Source organism: Oryx dammah, unplaced genomic scaffold, assembly GCF_014754425.2.
Source record: "Oryx dammah isolate SB20612 unplaced genomic scaffold, SCBI_Odam_1.1 HiC_scaffold_18, whole genome shotgun sequence".
NCBI lineage: Eukaryota > Metazoa > Chordata > Mammalia > Artiodactyla > Bovidae > Oryx > Oryx dammah.
This window is the reverse complement of record NW_024070202.1, coordinates 76,894,037-76,912,672: the sequence shown is the minus strand read 5'-3', so window position 1 is coordinate 76,912,672 and position 18,636 is coordinate 76,894,037. Positions and strand designations below refer to the sequence as shown.

General features: G+C 47.0%; 1 protein-coding gene across 8 annotated transcripts in view; it reads left to right on the top strand.

Moving 5' to 3' along the window:
* The window catches only part of CCM2 (CCM2 scaffold protein), a 53,378-nt gene that overhangs the window by 9,024 nt on the left and 25,718 nt on the right, over positions 1 to 18,636 (top strand). For 5 of the 8 annotated variants that reach the window (XM_040259808.1, XM_040259811.1, XM_040259813.1 and 2 more), the window contains 2 exons: positions 8,684 to 8,839; positions 14,795 to 14,968. The exons of 1 other annotated variant lie outside the window; for it this stretch is intronic. In XM_040259808.1, the coding sequence (XP_040115742.1) occupies positions 8,684 to 8,839; positions 14,795 to 14,968 (330 nt within the window). The remainder of the gene's footprint in view (positions 1 to 8,683; positions 8,840 to 14,794; positions 14,969 to 18,636) is intronic. 2 more of the 8 variants (XM_040259812.1, XM_040259814.1) reach the window with 2 other exon arrangements.

Here is an 18,636-nt window from a genome sequence, read left to right as displayed (position 1 = left end):
ATGGTTGTTTTTTCATTATGAAATGGCCATCTTTATTTCTGGTAGTCCTCTTTTTGAAATCTCTTTTGTCTGATATTAATATGGCCACACCAGCTGCATGTCTGCATGTTTAAACTTTTGGCTGCTCTGGGTCTTGGCAGCATGTGGGCTTCTCTAGTTGTGGTGCACAGGCTTAGTTGCCCCATGGCATGTGGGATCTTGATTCCCCAACTAGGAATCAGCCCGTGTCCCCTGCATTGCAAAGTGGATTCTTAACCACTGAACCACCAGAGAAGTCCCCCAGAGCTGTGTTTTTACCATAATTACCAGAGGCAGAAAAACCCATCGCAGCACGTTCTGTTGGTGGTATTTTATCACCTGGAATTTTCTGGGTAGAATACATTCCACAATGAATTTCCCAGAGTACCAAATACCTGCTTGGGAAATCGTTTTTCCCAGAGACTCCCCAGCACCACATGCCTTTTGGGTTTGCCTTCTCTGTCTGCCTCATCTCATTGAACACCCACTTTCAGCAGTGGAGTGCTGTGTTCTTGCCTCTCTGTCTTTTTTCTTCCATTTTTGGATCTCAGACACACAGGAATAAGTTATTCATACATATGATTAGTTCCTGCCAGGCCTGTCTGGTGTTTTCTGTTGGTTTATTTCTTCACTTATTTGCTCTTTTTCTTTGAAACCCAGTCCTCACTCCTCTTTCATGCCCCTCTTTTACTGACAAGCATCCTTACCTATGTCACTCAGGTCCTTTTGTTTGTGCGTGCCCTGGTAAAATGTGTGTTGTTTAAGAATCTTTTTATTTTGAGATAATTTCAAAATTAAGGAAAACTGCAAAACTAGCCTGGGAACTCCTGTGAATCCTTACAGAATTAGTGCTGAGGTGGTGGCTGTCAGTCTGCTGTGACTCCCACAAGAATGAAGCTCTGGCCTCACTCGGCATGTGCTGGCTTTGGGTGGCTGATGGAGAGTTCAGACAATAAAGACCTACTGCTCACTTTGCCAGGTGCAGGCAGACTGACTTTATTTTCTTCCCAGAGGGCACAGCTTTCTTCTGGAAGGCACTGGCGGTGTCTGAGGCGGGAGACAGGGAGCTACCTATTGTAGCAACACATTCAGGCCTGGTTGCCATGCTGGGTCAAGAGAGTACAGTGACCCTGCTGTTTGAGGGCCCCATCAACCAGTGGCTTCTGTTACCCTGACTGGGTGGAACCTTGAGCCCATTCATGGGTTCAGTAGTGTGTCTTGGACCTTTAGGGCTGCCAGCCACTCCTGCCGTGCATTTGACAGGGCTTGCCATGCAGGGTCAGCTCCACTCGTCTCCAGGCGTTCACATCAGCTTCTCTCTCAGTTACATGGGTCTATGAAAACAGCTAGCACAGCTCAAACGGATAAACCACAGTCAGTGTTCAGTTCAGCAACACAGAAGCATGTAGGCCACGGGGGATCAGGCTCCTAAACCTTGTCGTCCTCCCAACATACCTCCGCGACTAGTTCCCACATCCCAGTCTGGGCTCCTGTATCAGTAGCCACCTCCTCCCGCCCAGTTGCTCCACAGCCTCCCTAGCCAGCTTGGCTTTTCCTTTTGTTCTGTTGGAATTCCAACCTATAGTAGAAGATCCTGTTTACGATGACAAATACATACTTTAGGGTTAAAATGAACAGAAACATCCAGGGAATTCCCTGGTGGTCCAGTGACTAAGACTTCAGGCTTTCACTGCCAAGGGCACGGGTTCAGTCCCTGGTAGGGGAACTAAGATCTCTGTGAGAGAAACTCCTGAAACATACAAAAGTGAAGTCGCTCAGTTGTGTCTGACTCTGCGACCCTGTGGACTGTCCGTGGGATTCTCCAGGCAAGAATACTGGAGTGGGTGTGGAAGACACTTTGTATTTGGGTAAATAACGGCGTCATGACTGTATCAGCTCTCCTTGAATTTATTTTTAATGTGATCCCAATAAATAAACCTTTGGACTCTTTAATGGAGCGACATCACTTGACTTAAAGCTCATTTGTGTTATAAACAGGCAAGAACGATCTCTGAAAAAGAAGAAAAACAAGGGAACAACCCCAGATTGGGTCATGCAGTCATCCCCCTGATTAAAGCTGTGGGGTTGTCCTGGAATAAGCTTCAGGAAGTGGAGAAAATACAGAAACAGGCCTCACTCCATGGGGAACCTAAGAGCACAGTAAAATGGCATTTTGAAGCGGTGGGGATATTGATTGATGGGTGGTACTAGGGTAACTGGACAGATGTATGGAAAAGGATAAACGCAGATCCATCCTTCCTGTACTAGAGTGAACAAAGGTGGTTCAGAGATTTAAGTAAAAGCAAAAATGATTAAGCCATAAGGCTTCTAGGCAAAAAGATGGGTGAATTCTTCAGTGATGTGGGCGCTGTGGAACCTTTCATTATTCAAAATTCAGAGCAGTGAGGGAAAGACTCAGAAGATCTGATAACATGAACATAAAAAAGTAAAAATGCTTCCCAGGTGACTCAGTGGTAAATAATCTGCCTGCAATGCAGGCAACCCAGGTTCCATCCCTGGGTTGGGAAGATCCCCTGGAAAAGGAAATAGCCAACTCCCTCCAGTACTCTTGCCTGGAAAATGCTATGGACAGAGGAGCCTGGCGCAAACAAGTCGAATGTGACTTAGCGACTAAACAACAAGCAAAGTAAAAAGACAACAAATTAAGAAAAGTATTTGCAACTTAGAAAACAAAAAGTAGTTACTCCCTGTGTAAGGTGATTCTAAAAAATAGGGAAGACAAAAACAGGACCTGATGGGAAAAAACAAATCAAGAGATGGGAAAAGACTGAAAAAGGAATGTAAGTGGCTTTTAAATGTGTGAAAAAGCAACTGAGACTCTTGCATAATGAAAGGCGTGTAAATTAAGACCAAAGAAAAAAAAGAATGAGTTACCCCTGTTCACCTTCAGGCCAGCAGAAATCCCTGCTTAGTCACGCGTGAGGAACTGACCAGCACAGCCCTGACAACTTGTAAGGGGCAAGGCCTGGCGGGACTAAGGTGCCCTGACTGACCCAGCATCTCACTTCCAGAAACCTCCAAGGAAACATTGGCAAAAACATGAAGCAGTTTGTGTACCAAGCTGTTCCTTTTGGCCGCTTTCCACTTCTAGGATACAGGCTCACTAAACTGCGGTACATCCTCAGCAGGGTGGGAGGCAGTGTGGAGCCTTGTGCTTGGATGTGGATCTGAATGCTCTGATGCTTTTTAGATGGTTATCTAGTGGGGAGGGGTTGATCTCTTAGCACGGGGCTTGTGAGTTTGAAACCATGTTATGTTTTACAGTATTACAAGTTGATCCAAACATTTTTTAAAAAGGCACTTACATCAAAAGCAAAGTATAAAAATGGCAAAACCAGGAGAAGGAAATGGCAGCTCACTCCAGTGTTCTTGCCTGGAGAATCTCAGGGATGGGGGAGCCTGGTGGGCTGCCGTCTATGGGGTCGCACAGAGTCGGACACGACTGAAGTGACTTAGCAGCAGCAGCAGCAGTAGTGAGGCTAGGAAAATCTTGCATTAGACATAGAAACTGATATTTTTACTAAATTCTTTCCAGATTTCTTATGACTTCAAATCTTTTCACATGATAAAGAGTCTGAAGATCTGCCTTCAATCCAGTATAGGCATGTCACTGACACCTGTGTCAGTCTTAGCCCCTACAACATAGGAATGATAGTACTCTGTTCAATTCATCCTCTCTCCCTCCAACTCATTCTCTAAATCATTCATAAGTATAGAAAGCTTACCTATTATCTCCAGCCTTCCTAAAATGTACTCCATAAAAAATAGGCTCCATGAAGATACAAGTCTATGAAAAGCAGCATTTTACACTCCTGTCCTCAGAAGTCATGTATAGATTAGTTATTAAAGGCTCTAAGAAATCTTGCTGTAAAGAAACTTGTCTAAGCCATAAGATTTTAGATTTATTTGCTCATGGAACTCTGTTCCCAGGCATGTACTGTGTTCCCAAGAGGACACTGGCAAATACTGCATGAGTCCATGAAACCAATAAATAGACCACCACCCACCTGATCACCTCTACCAAGATCTCAGACAGTATTTTTTTCATAAAGACTCTAATGGCAGCCTTAAAAACCAAGCCTATTAAGAGACAACAAATGATCCCAATCACAGATATAATCAATTCTACTTTATTTTCAGTTTGAACAAAACTTTTGCTCCAATGTCATCTAAATACTGGTTATTAACCACACTTTTGAAAATTTACAATTAAACATTTTTCAGATTTTCAGAAGGCCTAAGGGATAATTACCACCCTCAAATACTTCTTTTACTGACTCTTCACATTTACATAGGAGTTTTCCCAGACCATCCATGATATGTCCTTCGTGAGGGATTGTGTCTTAGCAGTTTTAGTTATACTGGGTGCAAAAGTCTAGGAATCCAGTGTTTTTCTCAGGATTTTGCCAAAACTAAAAAAAAATGATATTCAAATTCACACACACATAAAAAACTGATTTATATTAAATATTAATCTGCAATGAGAAATATAACCACCAATAAGGTAGACAGTAAGATCAACCCATTTCCTTTCCCACTTGGGAAACATCATTCAAAGTCTGATACAAGAAGCCATATGTCTTTCAGCAGGCAACCTAATGAATAAAACATTACTTAACCATGTAATATGGTACTGAGCTACTGTGCAAAGCAATGGAGTGATCTTCAGATTCTATTATTAGATGGAAAAAGCAGAGTTTAAAAGGGTGTATCTATTATACTCTATTTTTATAAGAATGGAAAAGGATTTATGAATAAATATATGTATAAATATTCACACACAAAAAATGGCAAAACCAAACAAGACGGAACCCCACAGAGAAGAATTATTTTGGTTAATTAAATCATAGAAATTTGACAGCAGGCCGGCAGTGGGACATGCACTAAGGATAAGAAAAGTCACAAAGAAACTTTAAACAAATTGTTTTCAGTAATCATTTTATTAGTAATAATGGTGGTGGCGGTTTAGTCACTAAGTTGTGTCCGACTCCTGTGATCCTAGGCCCTGTAGCCTGCCAGGCTTCTCTCTCCATGGGATTTTCCAGGCAAGAATACTGGAGTGGGTTGCCGTTTCCTTTTCCAGACAATCTTCCCAACCCAGGGATTGAACCCCAGTCTCCTGCATTGCAGGCAGATTCTTTACCCACTGAGCTATCAGGGAAATATAATACTGGTATTGTTGTTTTGCAGCTGTTAAAATTGTTTTAGGATTTGTGGAATATAGTTACATTAGCAACATTATTCACTGGCTTTCATCCTAGGAGGATTGGGTGGGTGCAGAGAATACCAAAGAAGATAATCAATAGCCCCATAATCCTAAATTTGAATTCTATAAACTCTGGAGGTTTTTCTGTTAAACACAGAATGCTTATTTCCTTGCTCTCTCTGGCACAGAGACCCAGGAGGCAGTAGCACCCTCGGTGAGTGGTGGTGGGCCTGAGGCAGCACTTTACTCTGGAAGCAGCAGTGCCCATTGGAATAGTGGCAGATTCCACTATGCCACTGATAGTGGCGGGAGAGGCTGCCGCTGGCCTGTAGTGTCCTGGAGCATCCATAAAAAGATGACTAAAGAAGTTGGCTTAAAACTCAATATTCAGAAAACTAGGATCGTGGCATTCAGTCCCATCACTTCATGGCAAATTGATGGGGAAACAATGGAAACAGTGACAGACTTTATTTTGGGGGGCTGCAAAAGCACTGCAGATAGTGACTGCAGCCATGAAATTAAAAGACACTTGGTCCTTGGAAGAAAAGCTGTGACCAATCTAGACAGCATATTAAAAAGCAGAGATAATACTTTGCCAGCAAAGGTCCATGTAGTCAAAGCTATGGTTTTTCTTTCTTTTTTTTTTTAAAAGCTATGGTTTTTCTAGTAGTCATGTATGGATGTGAGAGTTGGACTATAAAGAAACATAAGCACCGAAGAATTGATGCTTTTGAAATGTGTTGGAGAAGACTTTTGAGAGTCCCTTGGACTGCAAGGAGATCCAACCAGTATCCTAAAGGAGATCAGTCCTGAATATTCGTTGGAAAGACTGATGCTGAAGCTGAAACTCCAGTACTTTGGCCACCTGATATGAAGAACTGACTCATTGGAAAAGGCCCTGATGCTGGGAAAGATTGAAGGTGGGAGGAGAAGGGGATGACAGAGGATGAGATGGTTGGATGGTATCACCAACTTGATGGACATAAGTTTGAGCAGGCTCTGGGGGTTGGTGATGGACAGGGAAGCCTGGTGTGCTGCAGTCCACGGAGTTGCAAACAGTTGGACATGACTGAGTGCCTGCACTGAACTGAATGGACCATTCACCTTGGGTGGTTCTAGGGAACCAGCATTGCTATGAAAGCTATAGCCAAAGAGAAAGGATGATGCATTTAACTTTTCTGAAAGATCGGTACCTCAGGGTGACCAAAGAGTCTAGGAGGGAAAAGGCCTCTTTATGTAGATATTTCTGCTAATAATAAGAAGGAGGAATGGCGGAATTAGACTGTTGAAAAATATCATATCCAAATATGAGGTAAAAGGGCCAGTCCATAGCCATCTGAGGCAGGTCACTGCCCCATATCATGTGCCCCCTGATGGAAGCGTTTTTGCAACAAACATCACACTTGAGTTAGATAGAGCCTCACAGTCTGTAGGAAATGCCCCTCCCTCTCCCCCTAACTGCATTTGTGAATGCTGTTATCCTCGAATGCCTCTAAACCCTCTAGAATTTAAGCGCCTGTCTTGTCCAGGCTCTCATTTGCCCTCTGTGCTCCCTGGCCTTTCTCTTCCATGCCTACCCTAGTGATGATTGCATCTATGAGAGCAGAACAGGTAGGCTTACATGTGCAGCTGGTTGGTTTCCTTTAGTTTCCTCTGTTTGCCTGGTTGGGGCAGCGTTGGGGCCTCGGAAGGGTTGTGTGTGCATGCAGGGGGACCTGTTGGGGAGCAGGCAGCGGACTCAGGCCCCACAGTCAGCCGAAATGAGGCATGGGGACCACTCTGCATCCTGAGGTCTCTGTATCTCACTCGATTCCTTTCCCCTCAGGACCACCTGGTCCTGCTCTACAGGGACAGCTTTTAGAAAGAAGGAGAAATCAGAGCCCAGACAGTACCTGCAGTGCCATGTGTCTCTAAAGAAGTAGTCCAGACAGTACCAGATGTTTGTTCAAACAAACCTAGAGAGGTACTGCTTTCCCGGTTTACTGTATTTTCTACATCTGCAGCATGTGTGGTAGTAATTAAGGCATGAAATGACTGTTCTGAACCAGTCTTTTCAGAATCTAGAAATATTAAACTTCGTTGCAGTTTAAATTGAACCATATGAAATAGTCATTTTTATGGGCAGAAAACCACTGAAAATCAGCACTTTAATTTGATCAAATCTAACTTGGCCACCTGATGCAAAGAACTGACTCATTTGAAAAGACTCTGATGCTGGGAAAGATTGAAGGCCAGAGAAGAAGGGGATGACAGAGGATGAGATGGTTGGATGGCATCACTGACTTAATGGACATGTGTTTGAGTAAACTCTGGGAGTTGTTGATGGAAAGGGAGGCCTGGAGTGCTGCAGTTCATGGGGTCGCAATGAGTTGGACACAACTGAGTGACTGAAGTGAACTGAATCTAATGTTAATTAATATTAGTAAAATTGTATTACATTTGTTATGTTTTGAGTTGTGACTATATATGATCACTCTAATTAACCAAAACGGTTAATTATGTAGCTTCTCTTTGCAGCCATTTTGGACTATCTAGAGAGTTTAAGAATCTTCACCATCAAGAAACCCAGTTTTCCCCTTTCAGGATCAGATTTGACCCTGAAGAAGTTAAAGTGAGCTTTCTCAGGGACATACTGTTTAGTTTCAAAGTTGTATTTTAAACTCAAGAGTCCTGGAAGTAGGTAGAGGCTTTTGTAGGCTGGGGGTCATGGAGGTGTGCTCTGTCCAGGCCTCCCTGACTGCTGTGTCCCAAAGCAGACGACACTTGGCCTGAAACAGGCAGGTTGGCCGCTCCCACTGCATCGGGGACACTGCGTGGTCAGGAGGGGGAGCCCCAACAGTGCTCTCAGCTTGCTTGTTCATTCTTTCTAACTTTGTAGTTTGGTTTTGCAGAATGGTTGGACTTCCAAAATAATGTCTTTCAGTTGACTGTACCATATTGGCTAGAAATGTGGGGAGGCCACCCATTGGCTCTACATGCGAGCGATAGTAGGGAAGGTGTGCTGGTTTAGAAAGAAGATGTATTGAGTTTAGTAAGAAGATATGCTGGTTTATTTAGAAGATACACTGGTTTAGCAAGAAGATTTAATGGTTTACTTAGACTGACTGGTTTAGTAAGATGGGCTGGTTAAATTAGAAAAATCCACTGGTTTAGTTAGAAGATGTTCTGGTTTAGTAAGAAGATGCACTGGTTTAGTTAGAAGATGTGGTGGTTCAGTAAGATGATGTGTAGGGTTAGGTAGAAGACGCACTGGTTTAGTATGAAGATGTGTTGGTTTTCTTTGCATCTTTTTGTGCACTCAGCCTGTTGGATTTTGTCAGGAGTTTGAGGGTGTTGCCTGCCTCTTTAACATTTTCAAAAAACTAAACAGCTTCAGTGGGGTTTGCAGAAGGAAGCTGTGGTTTATGGTCTTCCTGTTCATTCACATGTTTTTTTCAGAGGGAGGGCGAACATCTGACCATATTTTTCAACCAAATCAGAAGTGAACAGAGGAGAATGCACAGTAACTGTCGGCAGAGGGGGAGGAACCAGAATTCCTCCAGAGAAATTCCTCCTCAGACAGACTTTGCGACAGGGTATCCCATGGAGAACGAGGTAGGTGCAAACCCAGTGTGGAGAGAGCCATCTAGAATGACTGTTGGGTCCTGTGACCTTCACTTTGGGAGCATGGGGTGGTGGAGGGTTCCTGCTGGCTTCCGGGTCTGAGAACCGGTGGCCGATGAGAGAGATGAGGAGCTTTTTGTAGGTGGTTGGGTTTGTCCATCTTCGCCTAAGGAGTGGAAGACTGTGGGTGTCAGGTCTGCTGTGGATTTATAGTCAGTCAGGGCCCAAGATAGTTCGAAAATGATTTAGGGAAAAGGTCAGGAAAGAGTGCAGTCCCAGTCGTGGACTCATGCCTGAGTTTCATTTGTGACACCCAAGGGAAGATGAAGGGGCTGCGTGCCCGGCCGGAGTGGTCTTGGCCGTCCGTGGAGGGTCAGACGCTGGGTGTCAGTGGAGCAAGCCACCGCAGTGGAGGGCAGGTTCACGCCCAGCCCTGAGATGGGGAACTTGAGTCTGTAAGGAGGTCCTGGGGCGCTGGCTGTGTCCTGTTCTTTATTTAGGACTCCGAGGCACCTAAGAAAGGCTCTTTTTCTGTTGGTAGGCGCTTTTTAACTTAAAATTTGTTGATTTGCATTACAGGGAGTGGTGGAAGGTAGTTGGAGTTAAGATAGGCAATATTGTGATGCAGTTTTAAACAGTGGTACTTATAGGAGAGAATTTGTGAGGGTGCCTTGCACACCTGGGCAGGTCTGAACCTGGGTGGAGTAGCTGCTGCCTTGCCCAGCTGGACAGAACTGTGGCTCTGCCCAGCCTACCCTGTGGCCTTGGTGTTTCCCCTGGCCTTGTGCTGCAGCCCTGTGCTGGAGCCAGAGCGTCACCGAGCTGCTGTCTTTTCTCTCCCTCAGCAGAAGGGGCCCTGGGGTGGGGATAAGGGTCCTTCAAGGTATAGCCCCAGTGCTGGGCACAGGCTCGATGTCCGTTAGACATTTGCTGAATGCCCAACTGAAGGACCCCAGGGCCTTGCTCTTGAAGCCTTTGTTCAGGGGCAGTTCTGTGTTATGTACTAAAGGCTTCCTGAGCACTGTACTGGGGCAGTCGAGGTTCCCATCATGGGTTTCTTTCCTTCACTGCCACACACTTTCTCCAGAATGTACTGAGCTGCAAGTTGTGCCTGAGGAGCGAGTTGGTAGGTGTTTTCACCTTATCATTCCTTTTGGTCTCCAAGTAGAGGCTGCTTTTCCAGGAGTGGTTGTGCTGCTTCCTCAGCACATGCATTTCTTACTGTAAATTAATAAACAGACGCTCTGACAGAGAATATAGCCTCTGAGAATTTGTTTAGGAGATGTAGGTACTCAGAGCCTCCTCACCTCGACTGAGATTCTAGGCCAGGCTTTAACAATACCCAAGGCCAGCCTGACCCTGGGGCCCTCCTCTAGGAAAGTACTAAGTGGACCAGAGTCAGTTGTGTGTGTTTAACTAAAAGCTGCATTTGAGATTTCCAACTTCAAAAGTTGTTTCAAGCATAAGATGGAAAATACTGCAAGAAAAGTTTTTTAAAAAAATATTTGTTTATTTCTTTGGCTGCACCAGATCTTCGTTGCAGTATGTGGGATCTAGTTCCCTGACCAGGGATCGAACCTGGGCCCCATGCATAGGGAATGTGGAGTTTTAGCCACTGGAACCGCAGGGAAGTCCTTTACCGAGAGTATTGTAAGGATCTAGGGATCACTCTGGAGCTAGTTCTAGAAAGAAGCGTGTGTTGCACATGCGAAGTCTGCATGAAGCCCTGCATCCCCTCCCTGGCTCTGTGCCTTGTACCGTCAGCCAGTTTCTTTCAACACTCAGGGCCCCGTTTCTTCACAAGAGACTGGGACGCAGATGCACTCTGGGTGGCATCAGTGCCAGGGCAACATTCACCAAGAGAAACTGCGCTTGGTGCTGTGCTTTCTCCAGGGGCTCTTTCTTCCATCTTTTGGGTCTTAAGATTATAAGATCGTTTTGGTGATGATGAACACGAGTGCTCAATAAAAATACCTGTTGAATGAAGAGTAAACAATTGCACAGGCTAAAACCATTTAAAAAAAAACTGTATTGATTTGGAGGCTATTCCAGTGAATTAAAGAATCCACAGTCATTTAATGGAGTCCTGATTCTGTGTGTCGAGAGTATTTTTAATTGTTTGTCAGTGTATTTAAGCAACTTATTGACCAGAGACGTGTTAATATGTCTTTTGTTACCTGAGTGTTATTGACCAGAGACATCTCAGCTTTCACCTACATAACAAATCACTGGCCACAGCTGTTAGTTTCTGCAAAAGTCTCATGGTCAATAATGTATTAACTGGAACTTCCTTTTACATTTCATGTTTAAAAGCACCATTAGTTCCAAAACCCTGAGGTGCCATCTTGTTCACTGTGTTTCTGGAAAAGCTGAGGGGCCCCCACCATGCCTGCCATACCCCAACTCCCAGCTGGGTGTGCTTTCTAGCTCCTGCAGCAGGAGCTGGGTGCGCATCTCCTGGGTCATATGCCTGCTCTCTTTGGGTGGAGCAGCTGCCCCCGTTCTGCACTGAAATGGGGCGAGGCAGCAGAGGAAGGCTGCAGGTTTGCTAGGGTGTCTTTCTTTACATAATGGTTTCAACATTCCACTTTCTAGGAAGGCTCAGCCACTGGTGAAACTTCTTTGGGACATTAAGAAAAAGCACATGGTGCCTTGTGTATGCAAGGCTAAGGACTAAGTTTGGGAAGCTGTGTCTGATACCCAGTCAGTTAGGCCACGTTCACGCTTGACCAGGTGGTCTGGTGTACGGCCTGGATTGCCGGGGCAGCTCCCTTTGCCTCTGCTAGCCTATGAGCAGTGGAGGTCTGGCACCACGCTACATCACAGGGCATGCCTTGTTGCCAGGGTAGATCCTTTAAATACAGGACATTTTGGCACTGAAGCACACCTTTGAGGCACCTGACTAGCAGTTCTCATCGTGGGTTCATCTGCTGTGGGCTTGGTTGGGAATTCGGTCTCATGCCTCTGCAGCACCTTCCTGATGGCTGGCTGGCAGAGGCACCAAACCCCTTCATTAACCGGTTTTATTTCTCCTCTGTGGGGTGCTGGGGCACAAGAGGTAAAGGCAGAGGAAGGTGGAGTGGGGCTCACCAGAGGGAAAGCTGATCCTCGAGCAGTGGGGGGATCTGCAGTGGGCTCTCCTGGTTTCTTCGGCTGGCAGAGTGTCTCCTTAAGGTGGGCTGTAGGTCTTGGGCTCTGGGTCCTTTCCAACACAGACTGTGACTTTATGACCCGTTCCTCATTGTTAAAACAACAGCTTGGGTTGCATGCGCTGTGTGGCCCTGCTGCTTTGGCTGACCTTGGCAAACCTCTCACCTCCAAATTGGTTTCCTGTTGCTCCCAGGTGTAGAGGAGTAGCAAGGTGGAACATCAGACAGATTGAACTGAGCTGTTCTCACGCACCGTCAGATTCAGGATCATCCACGTCTGTGCCCCGACTGGTTATGATCTGAGAGAGTGAGTTCTGTGAGGTTAGCAGGTAGAAATGGTGTAGGGGCAGATGTTTACTCTGGCCAGTTTCGGACATAGGTCATCTCTGTAACGTTGTGTTACGTGCCTTGGTATTTCCATAGCCCTAGGGCAGTGCCTTGTACATCATAGGAGCTGGGAGGCTCTCAGCGCAGATACACAGTCAGGCAGAACAGGATTGAAGCGTCATCTGTGTGGGATGCCAGCCAGAGATGGAATCACAGTTCAGTATGGCCTGGCCTGGCCTGCTGCAGTCACGCTGGTGAAACATGTTTATATTCCCAGCTTCCCTTTCAATGCAAAGTTTACGATCGGTGCTTGAGTGGGAAATTGTGGGTGACCGTTTCCCACCATTTCCATGTGAGCCCTGCATGGCAGCAGCCTGGTCTAGACCCCGTCCCCTACTCCTGTATTTCACTTGAAGTGCCCCACCTTCTTCTCTCCCACTCTCCTAACTTGAGTGGGAAATTGTGGGTGACCATTTCCCACCATTTCCATGTGAGCCCTGCATGGCAACAACCTGGTCCAGACCCCACCCCCTACCCCCGAATTTCACCTGAAGTGCCCCACCTTTTCTCCCACTCTCCTAACTTGTGCTGGGGCTGACAGTGCCTGTGGGAGGGAGGAAAAAGAAGCCTGAGAGGATCAGGAGGGCGGTCTTTCTGAGAGCTGGGATCAGCTGTCATGGGCTCCTCCAAGGGGCACCCTCTGTCCACTCTGCAGTTCTGAGACAGTGGAGATGATGCTGTCTGTGTGATCATGGTGTTGATTATCTTGTCCATGGCTTAAGTGTTCAGTTCAGTTCAGTCGCTCAGTCGTGTCCGACTCTTTGCAACCCCATGAACCGCAGCATGCCAGGCCTCCCTGTCCATTACCAATTCCTGGAGTTTACCCAAACTCATGTCAGTGTAAGCAGCTGTAGATGGGAACTATATCCTTAAAATAACAACGTTTTGAACAATTTCACATGTATAAACAAAAACTAAATGAAGGCCCACATGCACGTTGTCATAATCATCACTAGCCCTGTGGGCCTCGTATCAGCATTATTTTACACCCACCCCACCCCACCCCCAGTACGAAGCGCGGAGGGGCTGCAGTGGGGTGTGGAGCAGCAACTAGCACAAGGAACAGGTACTCCAGGATTACTCCTTTGGGGGATCAGAGGAGTAAAAGGCAGATATCCAGGTGCCGAGTACTCAGGGGTAAAGAGCACAGACCAAGGAGCAGAGGAGAAAAGGCAGACTCTGGCTAGAAGGAGCAGGAAGAATGCTGGGGTTCACTTTGCAGAGGGCGTCTTTTAGGTGGGGTGGCCATTATAGCTGAGCGTCTCTGGGTCTGGGGAAGGCCCTGCAGGATCTCCCGGGAGACCCCCAAGGCCTCACCTGCCTTAGTAGGGGAGTCACTGCCCCTCTCCACCCTTCATCTGTGAGACTGACGGGCTGACGAGGCACCTCACAGAATCATCGGCTCTGTGGCATTCTTTTGGGTGGGATATGGTGAGTGGCTGAATTTCCCATGCAGAGGAGGAACAGAAATGAGAGCTTTTAGAGCATATTTGGTGACACGTACATTGTTTCTGTAAGGGTTGGTCAGAGGTACCCCTGCCGTGGGTCCCGCCCAGGCAGGCAAGCTGCAGCATCGTAGACAGGACAACGAAAGGTAACTTTTCCCCCGGGGATGGGTCACCAGCTCTGGGTTTTGCTCCTGTGTTTAGTGACATTTCCCTGCCAAGTCTGCATACTGGCGTGTTGTCTTTGCTTTTATGTTCCGACATAAAACATAAACTGGAAGTGGTTGTCTCCGAAGAGCCCTTCGGAGCTGCTGGGAGAGGTCCAGACCTTTTCCTGGGCCTGCAGGCGAGGCTGACTTCATTCTCCCTGACCTCCCTGGTTCTTGCTCTGCAAATTTACTTTGATTGCAAGATTGGCCTTCAGGCTGGTCTAGACAATGATCTGGGGGTGAGGTTGCTCACCTAGGTGTTGGTCAGCACCCTGAGCCCCCGAGGTCCTGGCAGAGGGAGGGGACAGTGGAGCGCAGGCCATGCTTTCACAGGAGAGTGTAGAGGCGGCCTTGCGACTGTTGACTGCATTTTCTGTTGATGCCACAGCCCTGGGCACACCTCCCCATCTTCTCCAAAGACTGCAGTGAAGTGACCCGGCAGAGCCGGGATGGGTGGAGCAATGCAACATTTTTGTCTTGTTGGGGAATCTCCCGTTTCTGCCCTGTTTTTGTCTCCTGAGTTTACTCGCCTTGAGAACTGTCCTTTGAATCTTCTAAGTGTCTGTGAACAGGTGAGGGACGAGTCCCTCAGTACCCGAGGCAGCCCTCGGCCCAGCCCACCCTGGCAGCAGTGGCCAGCCCTTGCCTGCACGGGGACTGTGGCAGTGGCTTGGGCCACTTCTGCTTGTTAGCCATGGGCACAACACCAAGCCTTTGTGAATAATGAACTCCAACCATTGCCGTTTCTGCCTGCAGCCTGGAATTGTGTCGCCGTTTAAACGAGTATTCCTAAAAGGTGAAAAGAGTAGAGATAAGAAAGCCCATGAGAAGGTGACAGAGAGGCGCCCCCTGCACACTGTGGTGCTGTCCCTGCCCGAGCGCGTCGAGCCCGACAGACTGCTGAGCGACTATATCGAGAAGGAGGTGAAGGTAAGTCCGCGGCCGCAGGACACGCCTTGCCTGTCGCCAGCAAAGGCTCTCAGTGCGCCACATGCTGCGGTCTGGGGCCCGTCCCCGCGTGCATCTCAGCTGACTCCCACTCGGTGGTGCCCCCGTGGTGGTATGTCTGATACCCGGTGCCCAATCCCCAGATTGCTGTTTTCTGGCCTCATTTCTGGTTTTCTCTCCGGGAGCAAGCCGCCTCCTTACTTGTAAAGGCTGGCCGTGTGTTTCAGTTCCTTGGTAAAGGCTTAGAGCTGTCCCATGTGTCATTGTTCCAGCTTAGGGCACAGGCTTCTGAATTGTGCCAGAGACTGTACCTACTTGTGGATTAACATGATGTGCACTGCTGTATTTTTAGTGCTTCCTTGAAACCCTGGAGTGAGAAGAAATGAATACAAAGGTATAAAACTGTGTGGTCAGAGAATGGGAAAGGGTGCAGCAGTAAAGCGAGTCCTGTAAACTTGCAGAAGGAGCTGATAAAGGTGGGGTCGCAAGTTCATGGAGCCCTTGGAGCTGGACCCTTGTCCCTCAGAGGATGCAGAGCCATCCAGCTGGTCTTGGGCGTGTCTGGGGGTGTGGGGAGGCACTGTGCACATTGTGAGTGTGCGGAGGGGTCCGCTCCCACTTGGCATGGTGGGAAGTGGGAGGTCTCCCTGGTGGAGACGCAGCACTAGGGGGACTTTAGACATGGGGGCACCTGGCCCAGGGGAGGGTGGGGAGACCCAGTGTGAAGATGAGCAGATTGAGTCAAAACCTGTCTGGAACAGTGAGAATCGCCAACCCCGTTTCCCTCAAGCTTTCAGAAGGCCTGCAACCAGGCCTTTCCCAAGGGGGATCCTCAGAGGGGTGCTTTTATGTGGAAGCCACGCAGCCCACAGAAGTGCTTCCTCAAATGACCCTGCTGTGATCACCCCGCCAGCCTGAAAGAAGCCGATGCTCTGCAGCTCTGCCCGTGCCCATGGCTTCCGTCGTGGGCAGCAAGGAGAGGCACACGTTAGAGGAGAACATGTGACCTAGGGACAGCGCCCAGTACAGACACAAGAAGTAAACGTGAATGCAGTGGCAACAATGCAGAAGCTGGAGGAAAAATAAAAGTATGTGGTATTGTCGGAAAAATAAGAAAGACTGTTAACTGTGAGATAACAGGAAAACAGGTGGAAATAAGAGCTTTTGGAATTAAAAATATCTTAATTATATATCATAAACAATTCTTTAGAGGGGCAAAAGGTAAAGAAAATCATCCAGAAAGGATAACCAAAAGATAAAGTAAACAAAGATGAGAGAGAGACAAATTATAGAATCTGTCCAGGAGGTTTAGTAGCTGACTCATGAGAAGAAGAAATGGAGGAGAGTGGGAGGAAGTTGTTAAGACAGCAAGGGCGTTTTACAGAATTCACCAACAGACATGACTCTCAGATTGAAAGGGTCCCTTTCTGGTCATAATAACCAGACAAATCAGCTCTCTAAAACATGAGCCTGCAGAGCCCATTCTGACGAGGTTCCTGGGGGATGTACTGTCTTAGTACACAAGGATGCACCAGGAGAATGGAAAACACAGGTCCAGAACTGGAGTTTAGGCACAGGGAGGAGCAGAAGGAATTCTCAGGACAGGAATCTGGAAAACAGACCAGAGCAGCTCTGGGAGAACAGAGTGCGGATGGTTTTATATGTTGGGGTAGAGGCTGCTGACGAATTGGAAAGGCAGAACGTGCATTGGAAACAAAGCAAGTGAAAGAGGTGTATATTACACCATGAAAATTTAAAGTTTGGGGGACTTCCTTGGTGGTCCAGTGATTAAGAATCCGCCTGCCAGTCCAGAGGATATGGATTTGAACCCAGGCGGGGGGATTCCACGTGCAGTGGAGCACCTATGCCCATGTGCTACAACTACTGAAGCCTGAACTCCAGCACCTGTGCTCTGCAACAAGAGGAACCACCACAGTGAGAAGTCCAAGCACTGCAATGAAGAGGAGCCCCTGCTGACTGCAACTAGAGAAAGCCCCTGCAGCAACAAAGACTCTCTGCAGCCATAAATAAATAAGCAAAATAATTTTTTGGAAAAAAAAAAAATTTAAAGTTTGGGGACTTCTGCTTCCAGGAAGATGGAGTCAACATTTTCCCCTATTATTCCCATTAAGTACAACTAAAAATCCTGGACATTGTATATGTAACAACTATAAGAAGACTGAAAGGTAGAGAGATGGCAGAGCAGACCTCCGGACCCAAGCTGCAACCCAGTGGTGAGTTCCCCAGTTCTGTTTTCCCTCATGTATCTTAAGCTTGGAGCTGAAGAAGCTGGCAAGCAAGAAGAACCAACAGAATTCACTCCCTCTGGCTAAAAGACCAAGAAAGGGATGGCTTAGCAGGACAGAAAATGTTTAACAGTACCTGCTCAGTTCCAACCAAAGGTGACTAAAAAAACCTGTGGCCCCACCACTGCTTCTGCTTGCAAAGGCCAGGTGGGGACCAGAGCCCACCCCAGAGGAGGCTGAGTAAGGAGCAGAGACTTTTATCCCTGAAGATTGCCTAGTGGAACTGAGGTGTCAGTGGAGAGCCTGGAATTCTGCCCTCAGACAGCGGCAGTGACACACACCATCCCTCCTGTCGGTGGGGACCACTTGGGGAGCTGGAAAGCCAACCATGTCCAGCAGGGAAGACGAGCCCCTCCACTCAGGTGGCAGCAGGGGCCAGTGGGGAGTCAGCCCCTCCACTTGTGCTCCCTCCCGCTGTGGAACTAGAGCAGATTTTCTGACATTTGTGTCATCAGAGTCTTGGAGGGAGAAGAGATGGCTGGCTCGGGTGGGGTGGGGAGAGCTGAAAAAACGGATTAAAATAGTCATGGTTGAAACTTCTCTGATTTGGTAAAGAGACAGACCTAGAGATTCAAGAAGTTGAGTGCACCACCAACAGAATAAACCCAAAGCAGTGCCCACTGAGACACGTCATAGTGAAACTTCTGAAAGTGAAGACAAAGACAGAGTCCTGAAAGCAGCGGGAAGGAGCACTGCACCCATGGGGAGGACAGAATGACTGCAGACTTCTCGTCAGCGCCCAGAAGGAAGCAACTGCCGCCCTCCAGATGCTAGGAGACAGGCTGATGAGAGCATGCTCACCCGCAAACAGCAGCCCAGAAATGGGCTGCTTCCTTGAAGGGCCCAGACTACCACAGGTCGCTAGTAAATAGATCACCTGAAGAGCCCTGTAACTGTTAGAGTAGCTTAATATCTAATTTGAAAACACCCGTACAAAACTTCACCAGGCTCAGGTGGTTTCTGGAAAATTGTATCAAGTGCTTAAAGAGTTAACAGGCTGCACAATCTTCCAGAAAAACAAGAACGGAGGGAACACTTTTTAACTCATTTTCTAAGGTTAAATAAATTGCAGACATGAATATAGTTACTTAGGTATAAATCTAATGAAACACATTAGAGTTTGTATGCTGGAAGCTACACAACACTGATGAGAGAATCAAAGATCTGAATAAATGGAGAGAGATACCACGTTCATGGTTTCGAAGATTCAGCCTAGTTAACATGTCAGTTTTCCCGAAACTGATATATAGGTTTGATACAATTCCTATCAAAATTCCAACAAGATATTTTACAGATACGGACAAGAATATTCTAAAATTTATATGGAAAGTTTTTGAAAAAGAG